This window comes from Acipenser ruthenus, chromosome 12 (assembly GCF_902713425.1).
Source record: "Acipenser ruthenus chromosome 12, fAciRut3.2 maternal haplotype, whole genome shotgun sequence".
NCBI lineage: Eukaryota > Metazoa > Chordata > Actinopteri > Acipenseriformes > Acipenseridae > Acipenser > Acipenser ruthenus.
In genome coordinates this window covers 9730894-9753016 of record NC_081200.1, presented here as the reverse complement: position 1 = coordinate 9753016, position 22123 = coordinate 9730894, and the positions used below count along the sequence as shown (strand labels likewise).

Below are 22123 nucleotides of genomic sequence, written 5' to 3'. Positions count from 1 at the left end.
GACATTATCAGTTGTTATCTAGGCCCAGAATACGTTGTTGTCTGACCTGTGGTACATACTTACTATGGGTAGACCAGTACTAAATACCAGTTATTTTATAATTACCAGTTTTAAATGGGTTCCTTTTTTTTAATTTGCACCATTTTGTTTAAAAGAAAATAAAGCTGTTGCTTTTACAAAAACAGAAAAAAGGCAGCCAAGAGGTTTAAATTATTAATAATAATAATAATAATAATAATAATAATAATAATAATAATAATAATAATAATAATAATAAAACATGAAAAACCAAGCAAAGAACCATCTCTTTTTTGTCCCAATGAAAGAGGGACTAGTGATAAGGTCTATCATGCTAATAAAATGGATGAAAGCCTTGGTTGTTACTGTTAATGCTTTGGAAGGTTACCTAGACGATCTGCAGCAATAATTTATCCAAAAACACTGTGGCACTGAAGGGGTTAATGTTTAGTGGCCACCACCTGTAATTGGAACTTTACTGAGTCATTGATTACAGCTGTGTACCAATTATAGGTATATAGATACTGTGACAAAGCGTGGTCTGTATAGTTAATATGAACAACACCGATAATGAACAACACAGGTAATAGAATTTAACAAAGAATACATATATAAACATGAGGACACTCAGACAACTGAGATATGAGGGGTTCTAACCCTGCTTTATTTTTCACGTATGATCCCCATAATCACACTTAAAAGAATACAAGTGTACCAAATATTAAGTCAATATATCAAAGCTTTAGGTTTTTATCATCCTGAGAACTAACTACCACATGACCCCAATCTTATGTCACAGGTCACAGTGAAGGGTACTGTTAGATTCTGCCCAAGGAGCTTCAATAACACTGAAAACATGAAGTTGAAATATGGTAGTTTATAAAATACTGGCAGTTGTAGAAGCGATATACAAGCTCTCCTAACAAGGCTGCTTCATTAGATATGACTGACGATGTCCATTAATGCGCATGTTATATAAATATAAGTACAAATGTAGTGCTGTGTGTAGAAAAAAAGTATAACACATTATGGCTTTCAATACTGCATACAAAATGGCATCTTCTCCAGACATTTTGACACAGCAGATTATGTTGCTAATGGGTGTTTAAAAATGATAAATTATTTATTATAAGTCCTGCTAATGTGCTGTATAACAGCTTGACAGGTTTTCATTGCCACCATCTGTATTTTTGTGTTAACAAGACACTATTTGCAAATTAGACTAATTCAATTTGAAATAACTCCTTTACCGCCAAAACAAAAACAGACAGCCTATGCATTTCAATGCCTGCAGTATTTCTTGTCCCTTTGGGCTATAAAGTCATTTTTAATCTCCAAGAGAAAAAGGTATTTTTTTTAATGATCCATTCACAAATACAGTAATAAGCTTTCCTAGTGTGTAAGAATCATGCTTAGTCAACCAAAGACATTTATTGTATAGAAAAGTTCTCATTAGACATAAGAGGTAGGCTACACACTGGTATTTTAATGTCCCGCATTTATATGGATAAGAAAAATGTGATTTCATTTATAATGCTTGGAGTTTCAAGAGAAAAAAAGATACCACATTTAACAAGATTAAATTACGACAAATTTATTTTTGGTACTTGCTGTAAATAAAGTCAAGGCTGTGGTCTTGTGCATAGCTTATTGTTTATTGTTCAGTATTGTTCAGAGATAAACAAAAAAAAGTGGTGGCAAAAATATGCAAGCTAAAGCAGAAGAGAAATTCATTTACTAGGGCTTTAATAAGGGACAGGAAATCTCCCCTTGCAGTTACTTTTTTTCCCGAGGGATTCGCTAATGATATTACAGAACACACTGCATCTCATCAAATCTGTTTGAGAAATCCTAATGTCACTTATGTCAGTCTTTAATGCAAACCAAATGAGTCTTTCCAGTAATAAGAAGCTTCCCAAAATTAGTTTCCGTTTGCAGAAAATTGCAATAGTGTTGGCACTTTTATCTAAAATTTTCACTCATGCATGAGCAAAAAACTCATATATTATTTGGTTACATTCCATCAGTATGAGAAATAACATTGTGTAAATTCTATGCATGCTAATGATATATAGAAATCCACCTGCTTTCAGATAAAATGAGTTTAATTTTCTGTTGCCCACTGCCTGGTTGGCCTTTCATAAATTACTTATGCACAGCTATTATGAAAATAGGGGGAAAGCAAATGAGAAAGTCTTCATATCTCTCTGGATTTAGCCAAGCCAGGTCTCTGGCAGTGAGAGTCAGCGTTTTGAAAAATTCTGCTCTCTTGATTTTTTTTTTTTTTTTCATCTCTATATATTTCTATACCTCTGTTGTAAATGCTGTGACCCCTGTTCTTAAAATATATATTTAAATGTATTTCTTGCTTAATTTGAATTCTCAAATCTGTCCACCTTACTCCTTGTGCATTTGTTGTTGCTCTGATTTGGGAAAAGGGAAACCTTAAAAGTTTTGCATTAGAATGATTTCAATCAAATGCAGTGCCATACCTTTAAAAGCATTTTGCCTTGTAGACTAAAGAAATAAGAAATATTATGGAAAACATGTGACCCTTTGCTATGTATTTGAAAGTGTATTTGTGTAAAGTATATTAAAAATCCAAACTTTTATGGAAGAACCGAAACAGACAATATGCGGTTTATATGGTGCATAAAAAGGAGTATTAAATAAGATGCATGCAATAAATCCTCCCTATACAAATTTAATTGACATACTCTGATAGATAGCACTCAAAAAGTACAATATACTTTTTTTTAGAAATTCAAAATAAAATGACATTTTATCTTATTATATTTAGCATATCATTAATACAACAATGTGCATTTTGTCTTATTGACAGGTTGGTAATGGGAATGACCACTTGCCAAGCACTTTTCAGGGCAATTTGGGCAAGCAGACTGTCACCTTTTCTGCAATGGATTGCTTGGCACTGCACTTTCAGAGCCATTGTGACTCATAAGGCTTTTCAATTTTCTATCCGGTGGACATTGCTTTCCCAAGATGGCAAGGATTAATGCAGATTCAGGGCATTGTGGGTACTGTGTGCTCTTGACCATAAAGACTTCCTGAACTCATTTTGCATGAAGTCTGCTAAATCATTAAAATGGAACGATTGTCAGCTGCTTGGCTGGGACGGGGTTGGAAACAGCCAGGACTGGAAGGTAAAAAGGTCAATGTATTAACCCAGCCTCTTTGTAATCATTAGTCTCCAAGGAAGTAAAAGTAGTGAGCTCAGATTATCCCTGCATAAATAAGTCAACTGCTACATGCCAAGAACAAAAGGCTCTGACCTGCTGAACTCTGAGCTTCTCTACTTGAGCATGCCTTGGCACTGCAGTAGGAACTTGAGAATAAACATGTTCTTGTGTGTTTCAGGCTTTTTTTTAATATTGCAAGTACACACCGTACCCGTTCATTTGAGATGTTAAGGAGTGTCAGGTTCAGAACACTGGTATAAACAGCAGCCGATACCACATAGTCTTCAGTTTAACTGAAATATAAATTAATAATAATGAATCTTGTTTTAATAATGAGAATGGGAAATGGTTATTCTGCCTAGTTCAATAGCTGATATAAAACTTTACAAATGTCTATGTTGAATTCTAATGACATTCAAGAAACTTGAACAAAAGTATAGTGTAGCACGCCATGTGGGAGTTTTGCTTTGTTTACTTTTGTTTGTGTACATAAAAGTGCACACGAGTGCTAAAGTGCAATTCTGGTGTCTGGGTTTGTGTTTAAAAAGGGCAAAACGAACCTCAGCCGTAAGGCTGTGTTACAATATATACATAGACTCCACCTGCTGGACACTTAAAGGAATGACAAATAAATTCTGAATAACAGTGAATACCGTAAAACTTTAAATAAATGCACCAGCGTTTATTTACAATATTTGCCAGTAGCCCCGGCACCTATTGGAAATCGGCGACTATTGGAGACTCTGCATTTATTATGTAAAATCGCTAACATCTGCACATACTTCACATGCAATCATGAAAAAGCTGCCTGCACACAACCTTATAAAAATGACATAAGTAAATGACAACATTCCAGCAACATCATTAAAGGTTGTGTCACTGGGTAATAACAGTTTGTATTGTAATAATAATAAAAACAGTAAAATCCACTAAAGACAGCCCTGTAAATATTGGAACACAAGTGTGTATTAAGGTAGGCTTGCAGCACAATAAAAAAAAAAAAAACAACATGGTTTTAAAATGAATAAAAGCAATGAGTATCATCTTTATTAACACATATTATATTTATTGTTAACTATTTCTACCGGTATGACATCCAACCTAGGTTCTTATGCTAGGAGATTATTTTTTATTATTCCTCAACTGTAGAATAAAAGTTGCTTTTCATAACATTCCTTGCAGTTACCTTTAACTTGGATGCCATTGTGTTTAATAATTTTGCCTCTGATGTAAATAACAGTGCCTATAATTAAAAAAAAATAAAATAAATCAGTATGACTTTAGATAGCAGAAACAGCAGGGTTTGACATTTTTGGAATAAAAAAAAAATACAGTTAAAATTATGAATACAAAACTAATATGCAACACACTAGAATCTGATGCATGCTTACCTTAATACATGCATTTGGCATAAAACATTTTGGAATTAGTCTTGGTCATTATAGAGAAGTTCTGTTCAATCCTGTAACCAAGATTGTTCATTATCCATAAGCTTTAAGATACAAACCCACGGTTACTTCATATTTTATTTTACAGCCTTTACTTGGTCATGCTTCAAGAATCCAATATATTACTTTTATTTTAAACAGCAAGATATGTCTCTCTCCACAAGTCGTCTAAATGACATATCTTTTTTCATGCCTCATTCTTCAATATTTCCAATCAAATTGCTTTATGAACTCAAATCGCTCATTTAAAATGGGCTAATTAGTTTTCAAAGTTGATGCTTTGAAAAATGAAAAAAACAAAATGACATGATTTAGCTCTTTAAAAATTGATAGCTTTTGTGGAATGCAGATTATATGAATTTTTTACAGGCAGATGTACATATATTTTAAAAAGGTAAATATTATACAGTTTAATGGCCATCGATTCCAAGGTTCAATCTAAACCTTACTGATGGAATTGAAGGTTCTGTTCAGTGCTCTGATTGGATGTTCTATATATTTTCCTAGGAGAGTGACAGGATACACACACAGACAGGAGCCCAGCCATTATCACACGGCTTTATAAACCCTTCTTATTACAAGCATCATTCTGACATTGATTCGAAAATCTCTTTTTGTCTTTCTGTTTGCTGATTTGGTTACTGGGATAGTTAAGTGTTAATATTTTTAAAATGTAACTACAAAAATAAACTGATCTGTAATGTATCAGAACTACAACTTAAAAAGACCATTCTAGAAAAGGTTGAATATTAGGAGTAATCGACTCAAACAACCTCTTCACTTCCTCATGTGAAACACTATAATCAATAGTGTGACAAAGGCATTCATGATGGAAAAAAATCCATATGGAAGTCAATTACTGCACCTAATTTCAACATCAAACTAATAAAATCATTATTGTCTCCTTCTACATGTTTATATATATATATATATATATATATATATATATATATATATATATATAATCCTGAGATTCCCAGTGAAAGTCAGTTTGGGATTGAAAAGGGAAAAAGTCTTGCTGAAAAGGCCCCCTGTATTTGTTTGAAAATGGATTTAAGTTCATTGCCGCGCACTCAAGTCTTCATCAACTTGAGCACTTCACTCTGCCAGATACATGCTTTTACCCCACTGCCATGAAGGATAAAGCATAAAACAGTAGGTGGAATGCCATTTGCATTTGTGAAAATAATGCTGTCTGGCTCACTGCCAACACACGAACGCTGTTATTCCCTTTCAATGCAATCCTGTTATTGTGCGTCAAGGTAAAGCAGATGTGAGCTGAGCTGTAAATTGCTGGCTGCTTTTGAATTACAGATCCATACATTTACAAAGTCAATATTATTATTCATAGGAGTTAAAAAACATAAGAAGACATCTTTTCTCTTGATCATATTTTCAGAATAAATCTTGAGCAGTTTTAAGGCTGTAATCATTTCCACTCTCACACATATCAGTAATAATTGTATTAAAGGAAAGTAATCAGAGTGCATATTTGCAAAATTATTATATTTTTGTTCTACAGCTTTACTTTATATTCTATATATATTCTATAGTTTATAATTGGCATAATGAATGCTTCTTTTTTATAGTTATACTGGCATTATATTTCACTTCTAACTATCTTACCAGGAAATGCGTGACAAATTACTTCAAAATTATATCATAACCTTAGCTGCATTAGTCATTAGTTATAATTGCCATAACACCCCATATAGTATTCTACATGATTGGGAAAAGTAATCTTAGTAATCTATAATATAAACAGTACATACTACACTATTGTACATTTCTGTTATTTTAAATTTTAAATGTAATTAAATGTCTGTACATTAATTAATTATGGTCTGATCAGTTTTGTGCTAAAGAAAACATCTTTTCTTTCAAGGGGTGTTGTTTTCTAAACAGCACAGTAGTGATGAAAACCAATAATGTAACTAATTTCTGACACTTTTTGTGTCACATCAAATTTACTGTAAAAATTGTAGTTGTCTTCAGCTGTAGGATTAGAAAGATACATGATTTTAACAGTTAACGATAGTTAAAAGATGCTTCTATCAGTTATTAACATTTGAAAGTGAGACAAGATAGACCGGAAACAAACTTATCACAATACACCAAATCAGAATGACAGTATGTACACAACATGAACACTGTTGGTTAATGTGTAAGTACTTTTAAATGAGACTACTGTATACATGTAGTATATCTATTACATGTATAATGCTGCATATTTAAAGAACTGCATATATATATATATATATATATATATATATATATATATATATATATATATATATATATATATATATATAATTAGATACATTGGGTTAAAAAAAGTATTTGGTTACCAGCAAAAATGTATAATCATGTAGTAACTTATTAAAGTACACTTTAATTATAATTCAAAGATTAGACGCAATTTCAAGAAGACCGGATAGCAATTAAATAAATAAATGTGAAATAGTTTGGAGAAAACATGCATGGCAAAGCAGCGCCACCTAGTGGAATGGATAACTGTATAGCGTGTAGAGTGCCACAGATCTTGAAATGTTATTCACTATTGGATTGAATGAGATTTATTTAACTTCTGAAAATACAAAGATAAATGACCTATCTATGTATATTGATGACAGCATATTAGAATGATGATTTCAGACAAACAAAAGGTCAGGAGGAATGACATTATTTAACCATTTCCTATTGACACTATCAATCAATTGAATCAGACACCTGTGTGTGCTCACGGTGGAAGGTGTTGTTTATGAACATTTTTTAATGTTTGTGTTTTGCACTGGAAACAGAACTTTGGTTTAGTCTCTCAATACAGGCTCTCCAAGATTTTTGTTGTTCAGAAGATAATTACTAAAATAATATTGTACATTTTGCTTATAAAAAATTTAAATTCATGAAAGGGTTAATGTATGGTTACAGTGTACTGTACACGATACTTTGGCATACAGCAGAGCAGACTGCAGCTGGTTAGAGTAAGGTCTCCCTCTAGTGGTTAATAAGCGGAAACCACGTTCCTGTGTACATTTTGGTAACCAGGGGTGTTGCTAGGGCCGCTGTCCAGAAACATTACACAAAAGCCGGGCAGAACTCCGCGGCTTCTAGAGAGGGCTTCGGTTTTAATTTTAATTTTATTTTTTAATATTTTAACACAATTGGCAAGTGAAATCTTGTCTCAAGTGGGATGTGATGAAGGGTTCGCCATTCCCGTTGCAGATGCAGAAAATAAAGTATTGGAAGACAAGGTAAGTGAAACAATAAATTCAAGTTAAAACTTTATATTAATAAGTAGTGACACTGTGTAGACCTATTTAATTGTCGCGTAATGTATACTTGATGTTAATATTATAGATATTGGAGAGTTACACTTTCTATTTAATTACATTTTTTTTTTTTAAATGGTATTGTAAACTATGGTAAAAGCATACCGTGCAAATGCAGTTTAATATATATATATATATATATATATATATATATATATATATATATATATATATATATATATATATATATTGCTGAACTTTTGGTAGCAATTAACCGTACTTTATTCAGCAAAAAAAAAGAAACACAAAGAAAAGGCTAACCTGGAGAACAAGTTAGGTGAATTTGAAGACGGGATCCATGTTATGGCTGCACACTTGAAAAATGTCACACAGGAGCTGTCTCATACAGTTATATTGAGTTTTCTGTGTGGGTTTATCTTTTCATTTATTTATTCATTAATTTTGTTTCATTTATTTAGTACTGTATTCTTGTATTCTGTAGGCTCTTTGTAGAGCCAAGGAAAGGAGTCTGAATGTGAGGTGCATTTCAAGTCTTTGGCTGAGAGAGAGGATGGACGTCTTCAGCAGGAGATTCAAGGGCTCGAAAGTGAACTGGTAACATTAAGAGATAAAAGGAAAGAACATTCAAGAGGTAATGTCTTCATTAACAAATACAGTTATGTTGTTATAACACAAAATAATATGTAATGTAATCAACACAACAAAAAATAAAAACTTTATATGGTTGTATTTTTCTGTTGTTATTTCAAAGTTCAGTAGAGGTATGTTATCCTTGATGTATTTTTACTACTCATGTAGTCTACAAATATTTCTCTTCCAATTCTGTTTTGTTCAGAACAACATTTTCAAAGCCACCCAGAGACTGGAGGATCTGGACATACATACATACAGCAAATTACATGAATATAATGGGCATTTTATATATATATATATATATATATATATATATATATATATATATATATATATATATATATATATATATATATAAAGTTATTTTGTTTCATTTCATTATTTTCAATTATTTCATATAAACCAGTAGTAAACAGTTTATCAAAATGAACGGGCAAGATGTGCTAACTTCTTGTGAATTTTCAGATGAAGAATATGAAGAGAAGCTAAGGTTTGATTAGCTGAAGAGAGCTGTTGAGGACAACAGGTACAAATGAAGACATATCCGAGAACTCCAGGAAGATATTCAGGTACTTAAATATTTGTACAGCTGAATAGCTTGAAGGGGACTGTGGATAGGACCGCTACTGAGCTATGAAGTTTATGAAATTAAGCTATGCAATGTTAAATAAATAATGTAATAGCAATCTGATATTTGTAAAGATTTAGGGAGATTATAACATTAAAACAATTCATGCATCAGTTTTTCCTTTATGAACAGTAGCATGGGTATTATTCGCAATAACATTAGATACCTAAAACATACAGCAATACACAACTACTATTGTAGTTGTGTATTCCTCTATGAAAATTGTGTATTTTTGTTTTCTCATCCTTGTGTTAATTCTGTTCCTATTGTGGTACCTAAAAGTAGGGACGGTCTTGAGTGTAAGTGTCTTATCTAATTATATACAAAAGAAAAAACCTTGGGACTTCATGGTTGAGGATAACATACTGAAACTGGAGGTCAAACGTCAAGCCTTGCTTTACAACAAAGCAGACAACGTTCTCCTTAGAGAAAAGGAAACTTCAGCTGCAAGCAGCTATGAAAGAAAGAGCAGAGGAAATAAAAGTTCATAGGGACATGTTACAAACACAGGTCAGAATTGTGGATCAGGCACATCAAAGGCTCAGGTTTATTGCTAAGAAAATTCAACTCGTGGATGGTTTGTCATAGTGTGCTCAGCTTCCAAATGTTTGAATGTATGTATGGGTTTTATTTTCTACTATTTGGACTTAATAAAATGTTTTTGTTTTATACGGTCCTTCATCACTGTATTGTATGTTGATATGAAAATTAAGCTAAAACCCAATTACATTTTGGAGATACTTTCCAAAAATTGATAAACTAAGGAACAGGTAGGAAATTGTAATGATTTTCACGGCAGCCCCAGAGGGAGAAGAGGATAAGTCACAAGCTTATTATGTTATTAAGCTAGGTAAAATTACTTTTTCAAATGCAAATACCGCTTTAAAAAGCTTGTACTGGCAAAACCTATACAATGTCAGACTTTAGAGGTACATTATTTTTAATTTCCAGGCTGTACAAGAGAAAGGAACTTCAATGTGAAGGGGATGAACTGGATGCAACAATGTGCAAGTCTGAGAGAATTGAGCTTTCGAAAACATGCTGCATGTGATCAACAGCCGCAATACAACATACAGGAAATCTTTTGAAAGAGTCAAAGAAACAGGCATGTAGCTCACTGTAAATGCACAACAAAGCCTGGACATCCATACATATAGCAAATTAAATTAATATAACAGGCATTCACTGAAAAAAAGTGACTTAGTTATTTAATTTAAACCACTAGTAAACATTATATCAAAACTGGCAAAATGTGCTGATTCTTGAGAATTTTCAGGTGAAGAATATGAAGAGAGAGCTGCTAAGGAGAAGTACAGGTACAAACAAAGACAAATCAGAGAACTTCAGGAAGATATTTGGGTAGTTAAACAAACAAACCAAAAAAAAACTGACTGTGATAGGAAAGAAATGAAACACATGACTGTTTTGTACAGTAAATGCAATTCCATTATGATACCTTAAGTAAAGTATAAGTAAAGGAATACTGTGAACAGACAGACAGCAACAGTTTTGCTGTGGATGTCTTTTTTTTACCGAATATGCCAATATTTCCTTTTCTTTGACCCTGGAAGGGTTCATATATTACAAGGAAGTGTTTAGCATAATTAAAGGAAATAATATTTCAATTTATTCAGGGTATGAACAGCACACTTGACAATCTGTTGACAGATGAAGTGGTTCACCATGAAAGGTCTGAGGAGGCACAAACTAAATTATGAACTTGAATAAGGAACTGAAGGCTCCAAAGCATACATTAGAGAGAGTAATAAAGCAGGTAGGTTATACACCAGTCCCATGACCAAGGGTGTCATTTTTATTGTTCATTGTCTACTGAAAGAAGCAATAAAGATAGCAGCCCAAGCATACAAAGCATTTCTGTGAAGGGAAAAAAATAAAGCTAAAGTCAGAGTGATCTGACTGTATTAAAGATTACCCTCTGTCACCCTGGAATGCTTCAAGTTAAATGTGTAATTCAGGGAAAAGTCAAGCATAAGTAAAACATAATTACATTTATGTGCATAGTGCAATTTCCCAATATTTGCTAGATGCAACAGAATATCTATATCAAATCATCTGTATAATCACATTTTAATCTCTCATTAATAAGGATGCAGTTTAGCCCAATTTACATAAGAACATTTTGTGATAATTCCTTGACTTTCAACAACAGTGCTCTAAACTGGCCAGGGTGATTCATACAGCCAAGAAGGGCAGAGGGGAGACCACAGAGGAACGCGATATAGATCTCCGTGGATTACGAGACTTTAACAGATCTGTTAATAAGATGCTGGTCGAAGCTATGGGGGACAAGCCTGAACTAGCATCAGCACTTCAAATATACTTTCAACAGGTAACACACATTGATACCGATGTGAGCAGCATTCTGATTTTCAAAATGCACCAATTTAAAATTATTAATATAACTCCGAGGGTTATCAATTTCTCGACCAAAAGTTTTTCAACCTTAAAACATACCGATTAGCAGTCTCATTTAAAGTGTGCACAAACACTTTATTAGTGTTTATTCAGTTTGTGTTCTTCAAGCAGTCACATGGAATAAATACACACATTGTTCATAGTGCATAACCTTAATTAAAAACAAAATCATGTGATTACTGTAGTCCACAATTTACTTTTACCAAGACTTATCAAATACCCTTTTCCATTCATTTGTATAGGACAAGTTGCCTTTACCTGCAGTTGTTTCTACCTCTAGCAGTCGGCACAGCTCAGCATCATCTGTGAGGTTAGTATAATACTGTAACTACTAAAGTGGGGGATGGGGATTGGACTTTTTCAATTGGGTGGTAATGCGTAGTAAATACTGGAAATAAAACTGCATTAACCATAACATGTTTGCATGCAAATACTATACCGCTTTATACTTGGACATACTGTACATAAACATTTAATACTTAATCTTAACACAATACTGCTATGCATTTTTAGGAGACAAGTCTCTTGAAGGTGCAGTCCTGGAAAGGCTGGTGTGCAGGCACCATCTATGAAGACCGCTGATCTAGGATTGGGACTGTCTGTGACATCACCTCCTCTAACAACAATTTCACCCCGGGAATCTCGCCCCGGCAGTGCAGCTAGCAGCAGCCACAGCCAAAGGAGTCTAAAGTAGTAATTAATTAAATGTGAAGCAACTATATTTAAATTAAAACAATCCAAAATGATTTGTAGAAGATGCAAACAAAATCAATAATTTTATTTGATTTCCAAAACAAATCCCCCAAAGTGTATATTATTAGATGTCAGCATATTTGGACAGTTTTGAATGTTTTATTATAGAGATCATCCGGTGTACAAAAAAAAAAAAAAAAAAAAATTGTGGAGCGTAACCATTAGCAACATTTAGGGATAATACACAACATTTAACATGTTATATTAATTAAATCAGCACATGAGTATACCATTTGCAAATTGTATTTTGTTATTTGTTTCCATTCCTGGGAAAAAAGCTGAAGTGATGTTGGTGCTGAACAACTGTTCTGTCTTGCAGAGCTACACCAAAAACCTATCCAATCTTAGTGTATTTTTTTCCAAATCCTAATACATTTTGAGATTAGTTGTTCATACTAAAATGCACACCTTTGAGTGCGTTCACATTTAATGGAAAGTAATCTAAACATTTTTCCCATTCTTGATTTGTTTGGACATTTATTACCAATTCTTAGGATCATATATTTTTATACAGTGTAAATATTAACCAATCACATGAAATGTAATCGAGGTTCAACTACATGGCATTAGCTCCTTACAACATATCTGGTTTGCTACATTAGCAATTTAAGGCAATATTTTTAGTAATGAACCCCCAGAAAAAAGCACTGCATTTTCTATCATCAAATGTATTTACCGACATTTCGTATCAAGACTTAACAATAATTTTGGTGCAGAAAACACAGCTGTTCATACTTTGAACCACCAATGCAAGTAAAAAAAGACAAAAAATGAAAACCTTGTAAATCTTTTGTAAATGAAGGAAACAAGTTTTAAACATTTTCTGACTATTCAATTGTCCAATGGTGTATTTCTCTTGCCATTAGAAAATTCGACAATGGATATTCCCAAAGGCATTTAGTTCAAAATGAAACATATTACACATTTCACTGTTTCTGCTTACTGCATTTCTCTTTTTCAAACTGAGCAATCTGGCTGAATATATTAAGCAAGTTTAATGGCAAATTCTTGTCCGCTGTCTCTTTAGCAGCAGACTCCTTACCATTCTGCAATCTACCTCTTGACTGTACATTTTCCTCTCCCTTAGGTTTCACCTTACTTACACCCTCTCGGCTCTTGTATTCCTCCTGCTTATCCCCACTCTCTACATTTTTGCTGCAACTATGATCCTGTGAATAAGAATCTCTTATTGCATAACCACACTTATCAGAATACTCAGAACCTGCTGAAGATGAGGAGTTCTTTCTATGGTCTGACTTTTCTGCACTACCATACAGGCCTTGGTGAATGCCAGATGCCTGGACCTGCCTCTTAGAATAGTGGTCCAGCTCTCCCTCTTTACCACTTGATAACCTGTGGCGAGATTTTGAAATATGATGTCTAGAATCCCCATCTATACTGCACTGACTTTTTCCTTTGGTGCTACCAGCTTGGAATTTGGCACTACGAATGGAATCTATGGAGTCTTCAGACCGATCTTCACCATCATCATTCAAGATTTCAACAGAAGATGAAGACATGGAGCGGTTGTGCCTTTTACCCTTTACCTGGGATTTCTGTTCTACTGACCTGACATTCCCCTCTAGCAGTTTAGCCATATCCTGCTTTTGGTTCAGGAAAGATGCTGAGGTATTTGCTGGAGGACGGTACCATGACTCCTTGCTATCAAAAGTTTTGTCTTCATTCGAGGAAGACCTGTGTGAACGCTTCTTGTGCCTGTGTGAAGATACTGAGCGTTTCTTCCTTTTCTTGGATTTTTTGCGGCTTGAAGACAATAAGGAGTCAGAAGGGGATGATGATCTCTTCCTTTTTCTTTTCCTTCTACAAAAGTAAACATTAACACTTACTGGTAAATACAGCACTTAAGAGTAAAATAGTAGCCTGTGCAAAATGCAATACAGCTTCACCTTTATACTACTGCAGGTCACTCAGTCTGCTCGTACATATAAGCTGTGTTGTTCACATAAGTGTTCACTAGGTGGCAGCACCAGTTTCAAGAGTATTTCAAATATCAGGCCTTAAATATCTTTGAAATGTAAATATAATCAAGTAGAACCAATGAGCACACACCTGCGCTAATGCACTGAGGGAATGGCTCAATTGTAATATCAATGGTAGAACTATATTACAATGTATCTTTACATTTATGATTGTACTCAACATTCTGAAAAATTAAGTTTCAGGCAAATTAAATATTGCATAAATCTATACTGTGGCACGAATGTTACTCTAATAACCCTTTATCTGCAGAAAACTACCCAAAATAAACAAATAACACATCTGAATTACTATTATGTCCACGCAAATTAAATTAACCTTGTCAGTTGGCTCCATTTGATAAAATAATGAATACAAAATGTACCTTTTTTCTTCTTTTAATAGCTTACGCAATTTTTCAGCACTTGTCTCCACACTTTTATTCATATCCTTCTCTTCTTTTGCTGCTTCCTCTTTCAATTTCAGTGATTTCTTTAATGCAGCCAGTTACCACAGTAAAACAGCAATTTCAAAATTAAGGTTTATATAAAAACACCATTTGAATTGTGTAGCATTAAACCAGTTTGTTTCAGAAAGTTTAAAAACACAACATAATAAAATGAAGTAGGAATATGTAGTATCGGGGCATACATTCCACGTTGGTGTACATGGAAGTTAAACAGTGAAGTTGTCAAGTAAGAAAATGTGAAAACAAACATGAATAAAATGGGTTCATGTGGCAGATATTGTAGATAAAATACATTTTTTTAATTGAATCAAACCATTTTTAAAAGATAATTAAACAAAACAAACAAGGAATAAAAAATGTTTGCATTACCAGATGTAGTTCAAGTCATACAAACCAGGTTTTAATCCGGAGTCCCAATTGGTTTTGAATCAGATGTAGTACGAGCAACAAATCACAGCAATCCAGTACAGTCAAGAAGCAAACGCCCCGGATCACAGACACATGTACATAAGAAAAGACTTCATCAGTATTACAGGAAATATATGCCAAGTCTTTTACACAGATATTTGTTTAATAAAATCACTGATGGATATTATGCAAGCACCTGTTTTCAGCCCATAAAAAAAAAAAAAAATTATATACATACATATATATATATATATATATATACACACACAACATATATATATATATATATATATATTATATACATATATACACACACACACATACATACATACATACACACACACACAGAGCATATATGTATTTATTAACCAAATCCATTTATTTTTCCTGAATATACAACTCTTATTTCTTTCACATAGTATAGAGTATATGAACAAGATACACTCGCGCATATCATGTGTTTATTGTTTAACACTAGAAGCCCTGCGGCAGTCATTTTGGTGGTTTTTAGTTTTAAAATTTAATTTTCTCCCCTCGTGTAACACATATGGGGCTGCGTGTTCATGTACCTTTCTGGCCGTATGTATTAAATAAATATTCTCACAAAGAATGAAACGAGGGCGTGCAGAAATAATGGCGATATATTACATTATACCTAAATGCCCCAGGAGCAGTCACATTGACGGCCACACAGAAAACAATTGTACTTTGATTATAAAGAACAGTATTCTACTTTATTATTTTTATTTACCAGTCTGCAATGTGTTTAGCTGTAATTAGATTAGTCTCTACTCTCTGCCTTTTCAAAGACTGACGCCTGCTTTCCAGATGCGCTTTTTTGGTCAATTAGCACCGTGACTAGTAAAAAAATAAATAAAAAATACCAGAGACCGTGGAGTTTTACTACACAACAAAATATGGAGTTGATGTTTTGGATCAGATGCCACGGAAGTATTCCGTGAAAGCTGGCTCCTGACGGTGGCCTGTTCAAGTGTTTTACAATGTATTGGACCTAGCAGCCATCAACTCCTGGGTACTTTACAAAGAATGCACAGAGAAGAATTTACCAAGGAGAGAATATATTTTACAGTTAGCACAGGAACTTCGCAAGAAACATTTGGAACAGAGGGAGACTGCCAAGCGTGTACCCACAGCTGAAGCTGGCAACCCCGCTGAGAGCCGCAAGAGACACCAATGCCAGGTTGGCAAGTGCAATAAAAATAAAACTTTGGACAGCTGTGCCCTGTGCAGAAAGGCGGTGTGTGGAAAGTGCACTGCACGTGTGGATTAGCGCATTACCTGTGCTGATTGTGAACAGCCTTAGACTCAAGCTAAAGAAATACCCTTTTGTCGAAAAAAACCCAGAAAAAAATTAATTACTTTTTTTATAACTTGTTGTGCTGCTGCGCTTCTGTAAAAAGTTTTTCTAAGTTTTTTTTATCTAATTGTTCAGTTAATTTTGCGCATCTGATAACAAACCGATTTCTGTTGAAAAGTTAAAAATGTATTGCTATCGTTTCAGTTTTATAAATATGTATGTTGTAAACCGATGTCTGTTCAGATGTTTATTTACATTTTGTTTTGATTTATAAAATAAATGCTCATATTATATATATATACCTAGAAAATAGACTTACAAAGGTTTTTCAAGTACATAGATATATAGATAGAGATAGATATATATATCTATATATATATATCTATATATCTATATATATATATATATATATATATATATATATATATATATATATATATATATAGTATTTAATATGCTTCGGTTGTTCAGCTGTCTGTGACGTACTCAAAGAAATAACCTAATTACATCCAACTGTTTCTCCTTTCGTTATACTATTTATGGTGTTTTGAATACAGCCGTCAGAAAGACTCCTGCGGGGCTTCTAGGTATGAGTATATCTACGGGTCTTCTAGTGTTAAGTCAACCATAAACATTATTCAAGAATCAATTCACCTGTAGAAGCTGTCACTTGACTGATTCAGATGTCCATTGAGCAAGGAAATTTGCAGCAGTTGACCATGGCAAAGAATATGGAATGGGTTGCACCATTCTAGCATCATATAGGGGTGCTGTCCTAGTATGTATTAAAGTGCTCAACGTGACCACCATTTACTTCCAGAATCACTTGAAGAAACTGTAAACGCATCATACAAGGGGATATCTTCTTCCTCATGGTCTAATGTTGCAATATGGATAGTTATATATTGCTCTATTGTTCCTATATCCCTGCATACATGAACTAGTACAATTTGTTAAACTACCAATACGGCAAGCAAAGCAAACTTGTCCTGGCAATCTTCTGCATGCAATAATCATTCTGCATTGTCTCACCTGGATGTGTTTCTGTAGTTTTTGCAAAGCTTCTTCTGCCTCTTCAAAAGCCTCGTCTAAAGCCAGTGCTTTTCTGTATAACCCTTCAGCAGTTACCAGTTTTTCTTCCTCTTCCACCCTATCAAATCCAGTAATAAATGAATTAGGAAAGGGGGGCTCACCAATTGAAAGTAAAAGATAAATAATGTATTATACACATACAGTTACAATAAAACATTGTCTTGGCAGGAGGAACAGTTCTCAGGACTTATCTATGAGAGACATTCTAAATAAAATTGTCTTACCACTAGGGGCAATATAATTACCGAAGAGAATATAGGTTTAGTGCCAATGCCAACCTAATTAGAATCTGACTTAAAATAAATAAATACATAAATAAATAAATAAATGAATAAATACTCAACTTACTGGCCTCCTCTTTGCACTAATGTTTGGCATAAGTATTTTCTGGCATTTCTATGCGTTGGACAGCTCTCTAATGCCAGTTCAAAGTCATCTATAGCTTTATTCAAATTACCCTTTGTAGCATATCTGACAAAAAAGAACACAAAAAACAACAGGTTATCCTTGACCTCGTTTAAAATATATGATTACTCCATTGATTTATAATTTGCTTAATTAGGGGTTAAATTGGTTTTAAAAGGATGTTCCTATTCAGAAATAAATAAAATATATATATATTTCAGAAATGTATGGATGAGGGTTAAAAACTCTCTGGAAATACTTACAAAGCCCCACGTGCCACCAATGCTTCCACATTGTTTGGATCAATTTCCAAGCCCTTGTTGTATTCATTCATCGCTTCTGCATGCCGTCCCGATTTAAAATGATCCACTCCAACCTTTACACTAGAGGAAATGTAAGGTAAACCTCAAATATACAACATACAATATATCAGCAATCCATCTATCCATCACAAGAGCATACTACGCTTCTTACCATCTTACCAGTAAGGGCTAAGGATTATTATTACATTTTTTTTAATCAGCAATATTAAACTGCATTAATGCACACAACACAAAGAGCTAACGAATTGCAGCATTTCAAATCACACAAATAAAACACATACCATTTTAATGCCCAAGATGCCGACTGCTTTTTTCTGATAGATGTCGCATAATCTTCTTTTAAGAAGTTTTTGCTGTTAAAAAAAAAAAAAAAAAAGAAAAAAAACATAGAAAATTAAAGTTCACGAAATGCTACTGTATTTAAAGTTCGTATATGGACATGCAGAAGGTAAAGAACACCATATTCTTACGTTTGCAATCCCCTCATCAGTGAAGCAGGATCGGTTTCACTAATTCCTAGTTTCCCCAAGAGAAACTCTACTGTGGATGGATTCGCAAAACCAAGTGTACGTTCCAAGACCGTCTCATAGGTTTCTGTAGTGCTGCTGACCACCGCAACACTCCGACTAGAGTCATGCAAATAAATGAACACAAGATTAACATAATCAATTTAATAAATAGAAAATACACTTCTAGGTTTGAAGGATGTCTGATGATGAATCAGCTAATGTACTGTGCACTACCTTTTCTCCTAATGTAAACTCAGAGCTTTTCGCATGAGTATCTTCAGTTCAAGCATAAAGGGAGATTAAACTGTGGCTTGATGCATCAATCGATCAGTCCATTATATTGTTTGATCAACAGTTACGTTGTTGCCGGAGATTTTAATTGTGCAATGGATTATTTTGTGCTTTTACTCAGCACCAATCAAGATGAAAATAAGGCAAGCCATTTTTTGAGAAGTTATGCATAATCTTATGTCTTAATTGATGCAATATCTTTCAATAACTTAGTAGATATTCAGTATAGTACTTATTCAGTACATAACCAGTAGCTCTAAATGTATTACTGTATCTATGTATTGGCCGTTTTGGAAAAAAATGTATCTATAGTTTAAAAAAAAAAAAAAAAAAGTGGCATAGTCCCAGCCTTAGTAGTGATCCACATACATTATTTACAACAACGTTTGTTTTTTTTATGGCATTATACCTTTAAATAGGATGAGCTAAATATTTCTGTACAGTTTAGAAAATATAAATATTCTTCTAGTCTTCCAAAGTCTCACCTGTAATGGGCAGGCATATCATCAACACCTATAACTCCAAGTTTCAGATGTGAAAGGGATGGAGGAAGAGAAGAAGGTTGCAACGAAACAGTCAGTTTTTCATGGTAACAGTCAACGTCCTTTACTCCAGCTAAAGTGGGGGAAAAAAACAAAAATTAATGTATATACAAACAAATATAAAAGCAGTTGTTTCCCCTTTATCTGAGTTTATATATATATATTTTCATACCTTGAATTAGATCTCCATTTTGATAGTACGAGAGAGGATCATCATGGTTACCATGGGTAGGCACATCCCGTAATGGACATAGGGCCTGAATTTAAAGAAAAAGGGTTGTTTTAAGCAGAATAGTTATTACCATAATAATATTAATTAAAAAAATAAACAACTTAATGTGTTAACCACATTACTCTGTATAACAATACTGTATATTTCTGCTCTGTCCACAATCTTTACAAAGATAACCTTTGATGGTTTAAAACATCTTACTGTTATTTCCAGATCCTCAATATATCTCTCCAGACCTCCGCTTAAACAGATCAAAGTAACAAAGAATCCAAATTCTCGTAAGGAGTTAATACGCCCGATCACAACATCCCCACATTCAATATCTCGAAAAAATAGGTTTCTCCTGTCGCTGCCAGGGACCTCCATGAATTGTTCCAGAGGTGGCATAACTGCATACATATCTAGAAACAAACCAGAGTTATGACAATAGATTTTCATCATTAATAAAACATATATGCAAGGGTTATTTTTTACTATTTTTAAAAAGAAAGATCTGTACATTAATTGAATTTCGGCAATAAAAACTTGTTAGGAAATCTAGTTAACATTACCTTCAGTCTCCTCTTTAACCAATGGGGTGCTGGACTGCCATGATGGAGAAAATAGGAGATCTGCTTTCCTTGCAATAAATTGCTGAATAGCAACATTTTCAACTTTTCTCTCTTTTCTGTGAAGGGAAAAAACAAATTACAAATTCTGAATGCTGTGTGCAGTGCATCATTTAATGTGTAGCCACAATCACTAAACACGGAGACGTTTCCGAAGATACACAGGATCTGTTTTAATAGACTGAATAAAACCGATTGTAATGATTTCTTTTTCAGACAAGTAACAAAATATGAGAATGCTGTACGTTTTATCCGAAAAAACAATGTAGTTACTTTAAGTTACATTTAGAATAAAAAAGTACTATGGCTAATGCATAATATGGAAATTTAAAAGCGCTTAAAAAGTTAAAGCCAAATCTTATATGCCACAATTGTTTTTATATCATCTTGCCAGAAGTAACTATTTGTAACTGTAATTATACACTCCTCTTCCCCTCGTAATACAATTAAACACGGTTAACGCATACCTGTATTGTACAGTTCTTGACAAGTCTCCAGCGATGCACTGGAAATCTGGGTTTTCCTGCTGCTCACATTTTAAAAGGGAGAACAGGGTATGTCCATGGTAACTCACAGACTGGCGTAGAATATCTCTATCCATATTGAAGTTCAAAGTATCCCATTACATCTAAACTTGTTTCACCTTTTGGGGGAAAAAAAAAAAAAATTAGTTGCCTTGTGCAACAGGTGGTGTAAATTAATGTATCACACATTGATTAACACACAGTTGTACCTTCAACAATAAGAATCAACTCTTCTCTTTAGAACAAGAATGTGAACTGCAAATACAGCCAACTCGAATTAGGCCTCCTTCACCAAAGAGACGAGTTACGAAGAGAGACTAACCAAATGTGGCAGGTAGCCTGGAGATGCACATTAAGGCTGGTCCTTGCTACAGAAATAAAATGCGCATACACACGAGCTTTTTGTCTTTTGCTCAACTATACTTATTTAATATCGTTAACAATACACTTTTGTCTCATCAAAAAAATAAATAATAAAAAACATATATAATAATACACAAACAAATCTGTGTGCAACGACGTCACCAATAATACAGCACGAGTTAATATTTTATACACGCCTTGATTGCTAAACTAGTCTGTTAAACACACTTGCAGACAACAAGGTCCGTTTTTGTATTATTTTTTTAAATCTTATAAGACACAGTTAATAAACAAACGTATTTACCTCCCTATATTGTCTGAAATGTTTACTACCGTAGACCGTGTGTCACAACAATCTCTGTCCTAAATGGAAACAAGGGACCGAAGCAAACAGTCCGATTACCACACTGAAAATAACGTACTACATATACAGTATATTGGGGGATTTATATATAATTGAAATGTCCAAAAAATATGTAGAAAAAGTACAAACGGGATGTAGTATGTCTTCACATTTAAACTACTTTGAAAACATTAAAATCATCGTTATAAGAATATAACAACATTGCCATCTTTATTTCTATATTTGAGACAATATTCTATTGTTACATTTCGTGTGTCATTTTGAATTGATGAATTGACTAAGTGGCACC

At 33.7% G+C, this 22123-nt stretch overlaps 1 protein-coding gene and 1 pseudogene across 3 annotated transcripts; one reads left to right on the top strand and one right to left on the bottom strand.

Moving 5' to 3' along the window:
* The first annotated feature begins 7722 nt into the window (after positions 1-7722).
* On the top strand, positions 7723-12300 carry LOC117417129 (coiled-coil domain-containing protein 39-like; annotated as a pseudogene).
* LOC117417128 (tetratricopeptide repeat protein 14-like) lies at positions 11562-21868 on the bottom strand. Of its 3 annotated transcripts, none has more exons than XM_034028976.3 (13): positions 21775-21868; positions 21051-21226; positions 20527-20642; positions 20177-20376; positions 19916-20000; positions 19687-19816; positions 18872-19027; positions 18683-18754; positions 18342-18461; positions 18022-18144; positions 17614-17731; positions 14772-14878; positions 11562-14230 (listed from the first exon to the last, which is right to left on the bottom strand). In XM_034028976.3, the coding sequence occupies exons 2-13, from the start codon at positions 21182-21184 to the stop codon at positions 13336-13338; spliced, it is 2256 nt and encodes a 751-aa protein (XP_033884867.3). In that variant the 5' UTR covers positions 21185-21226; positions 21775-21868; the 3' UTR covers positions 11562-13335. The 3 variants fall into 3 exon arrangements, 2 of the variants coding, with proteins under 2 accessions (XP_033884867.3, XP_034780674.2); XM_034924783.2 differs by lacking the exon at positions 21775-21868 and adding an exon at positions 21317-21762; XR_009330680.1 differs by lacking the exon at positions 11562-14230 and having other exon boundaries at positions 15250-17731.
* Between the last annotated feature and the right edge of the window lie 255 nt (positions 21869-22123).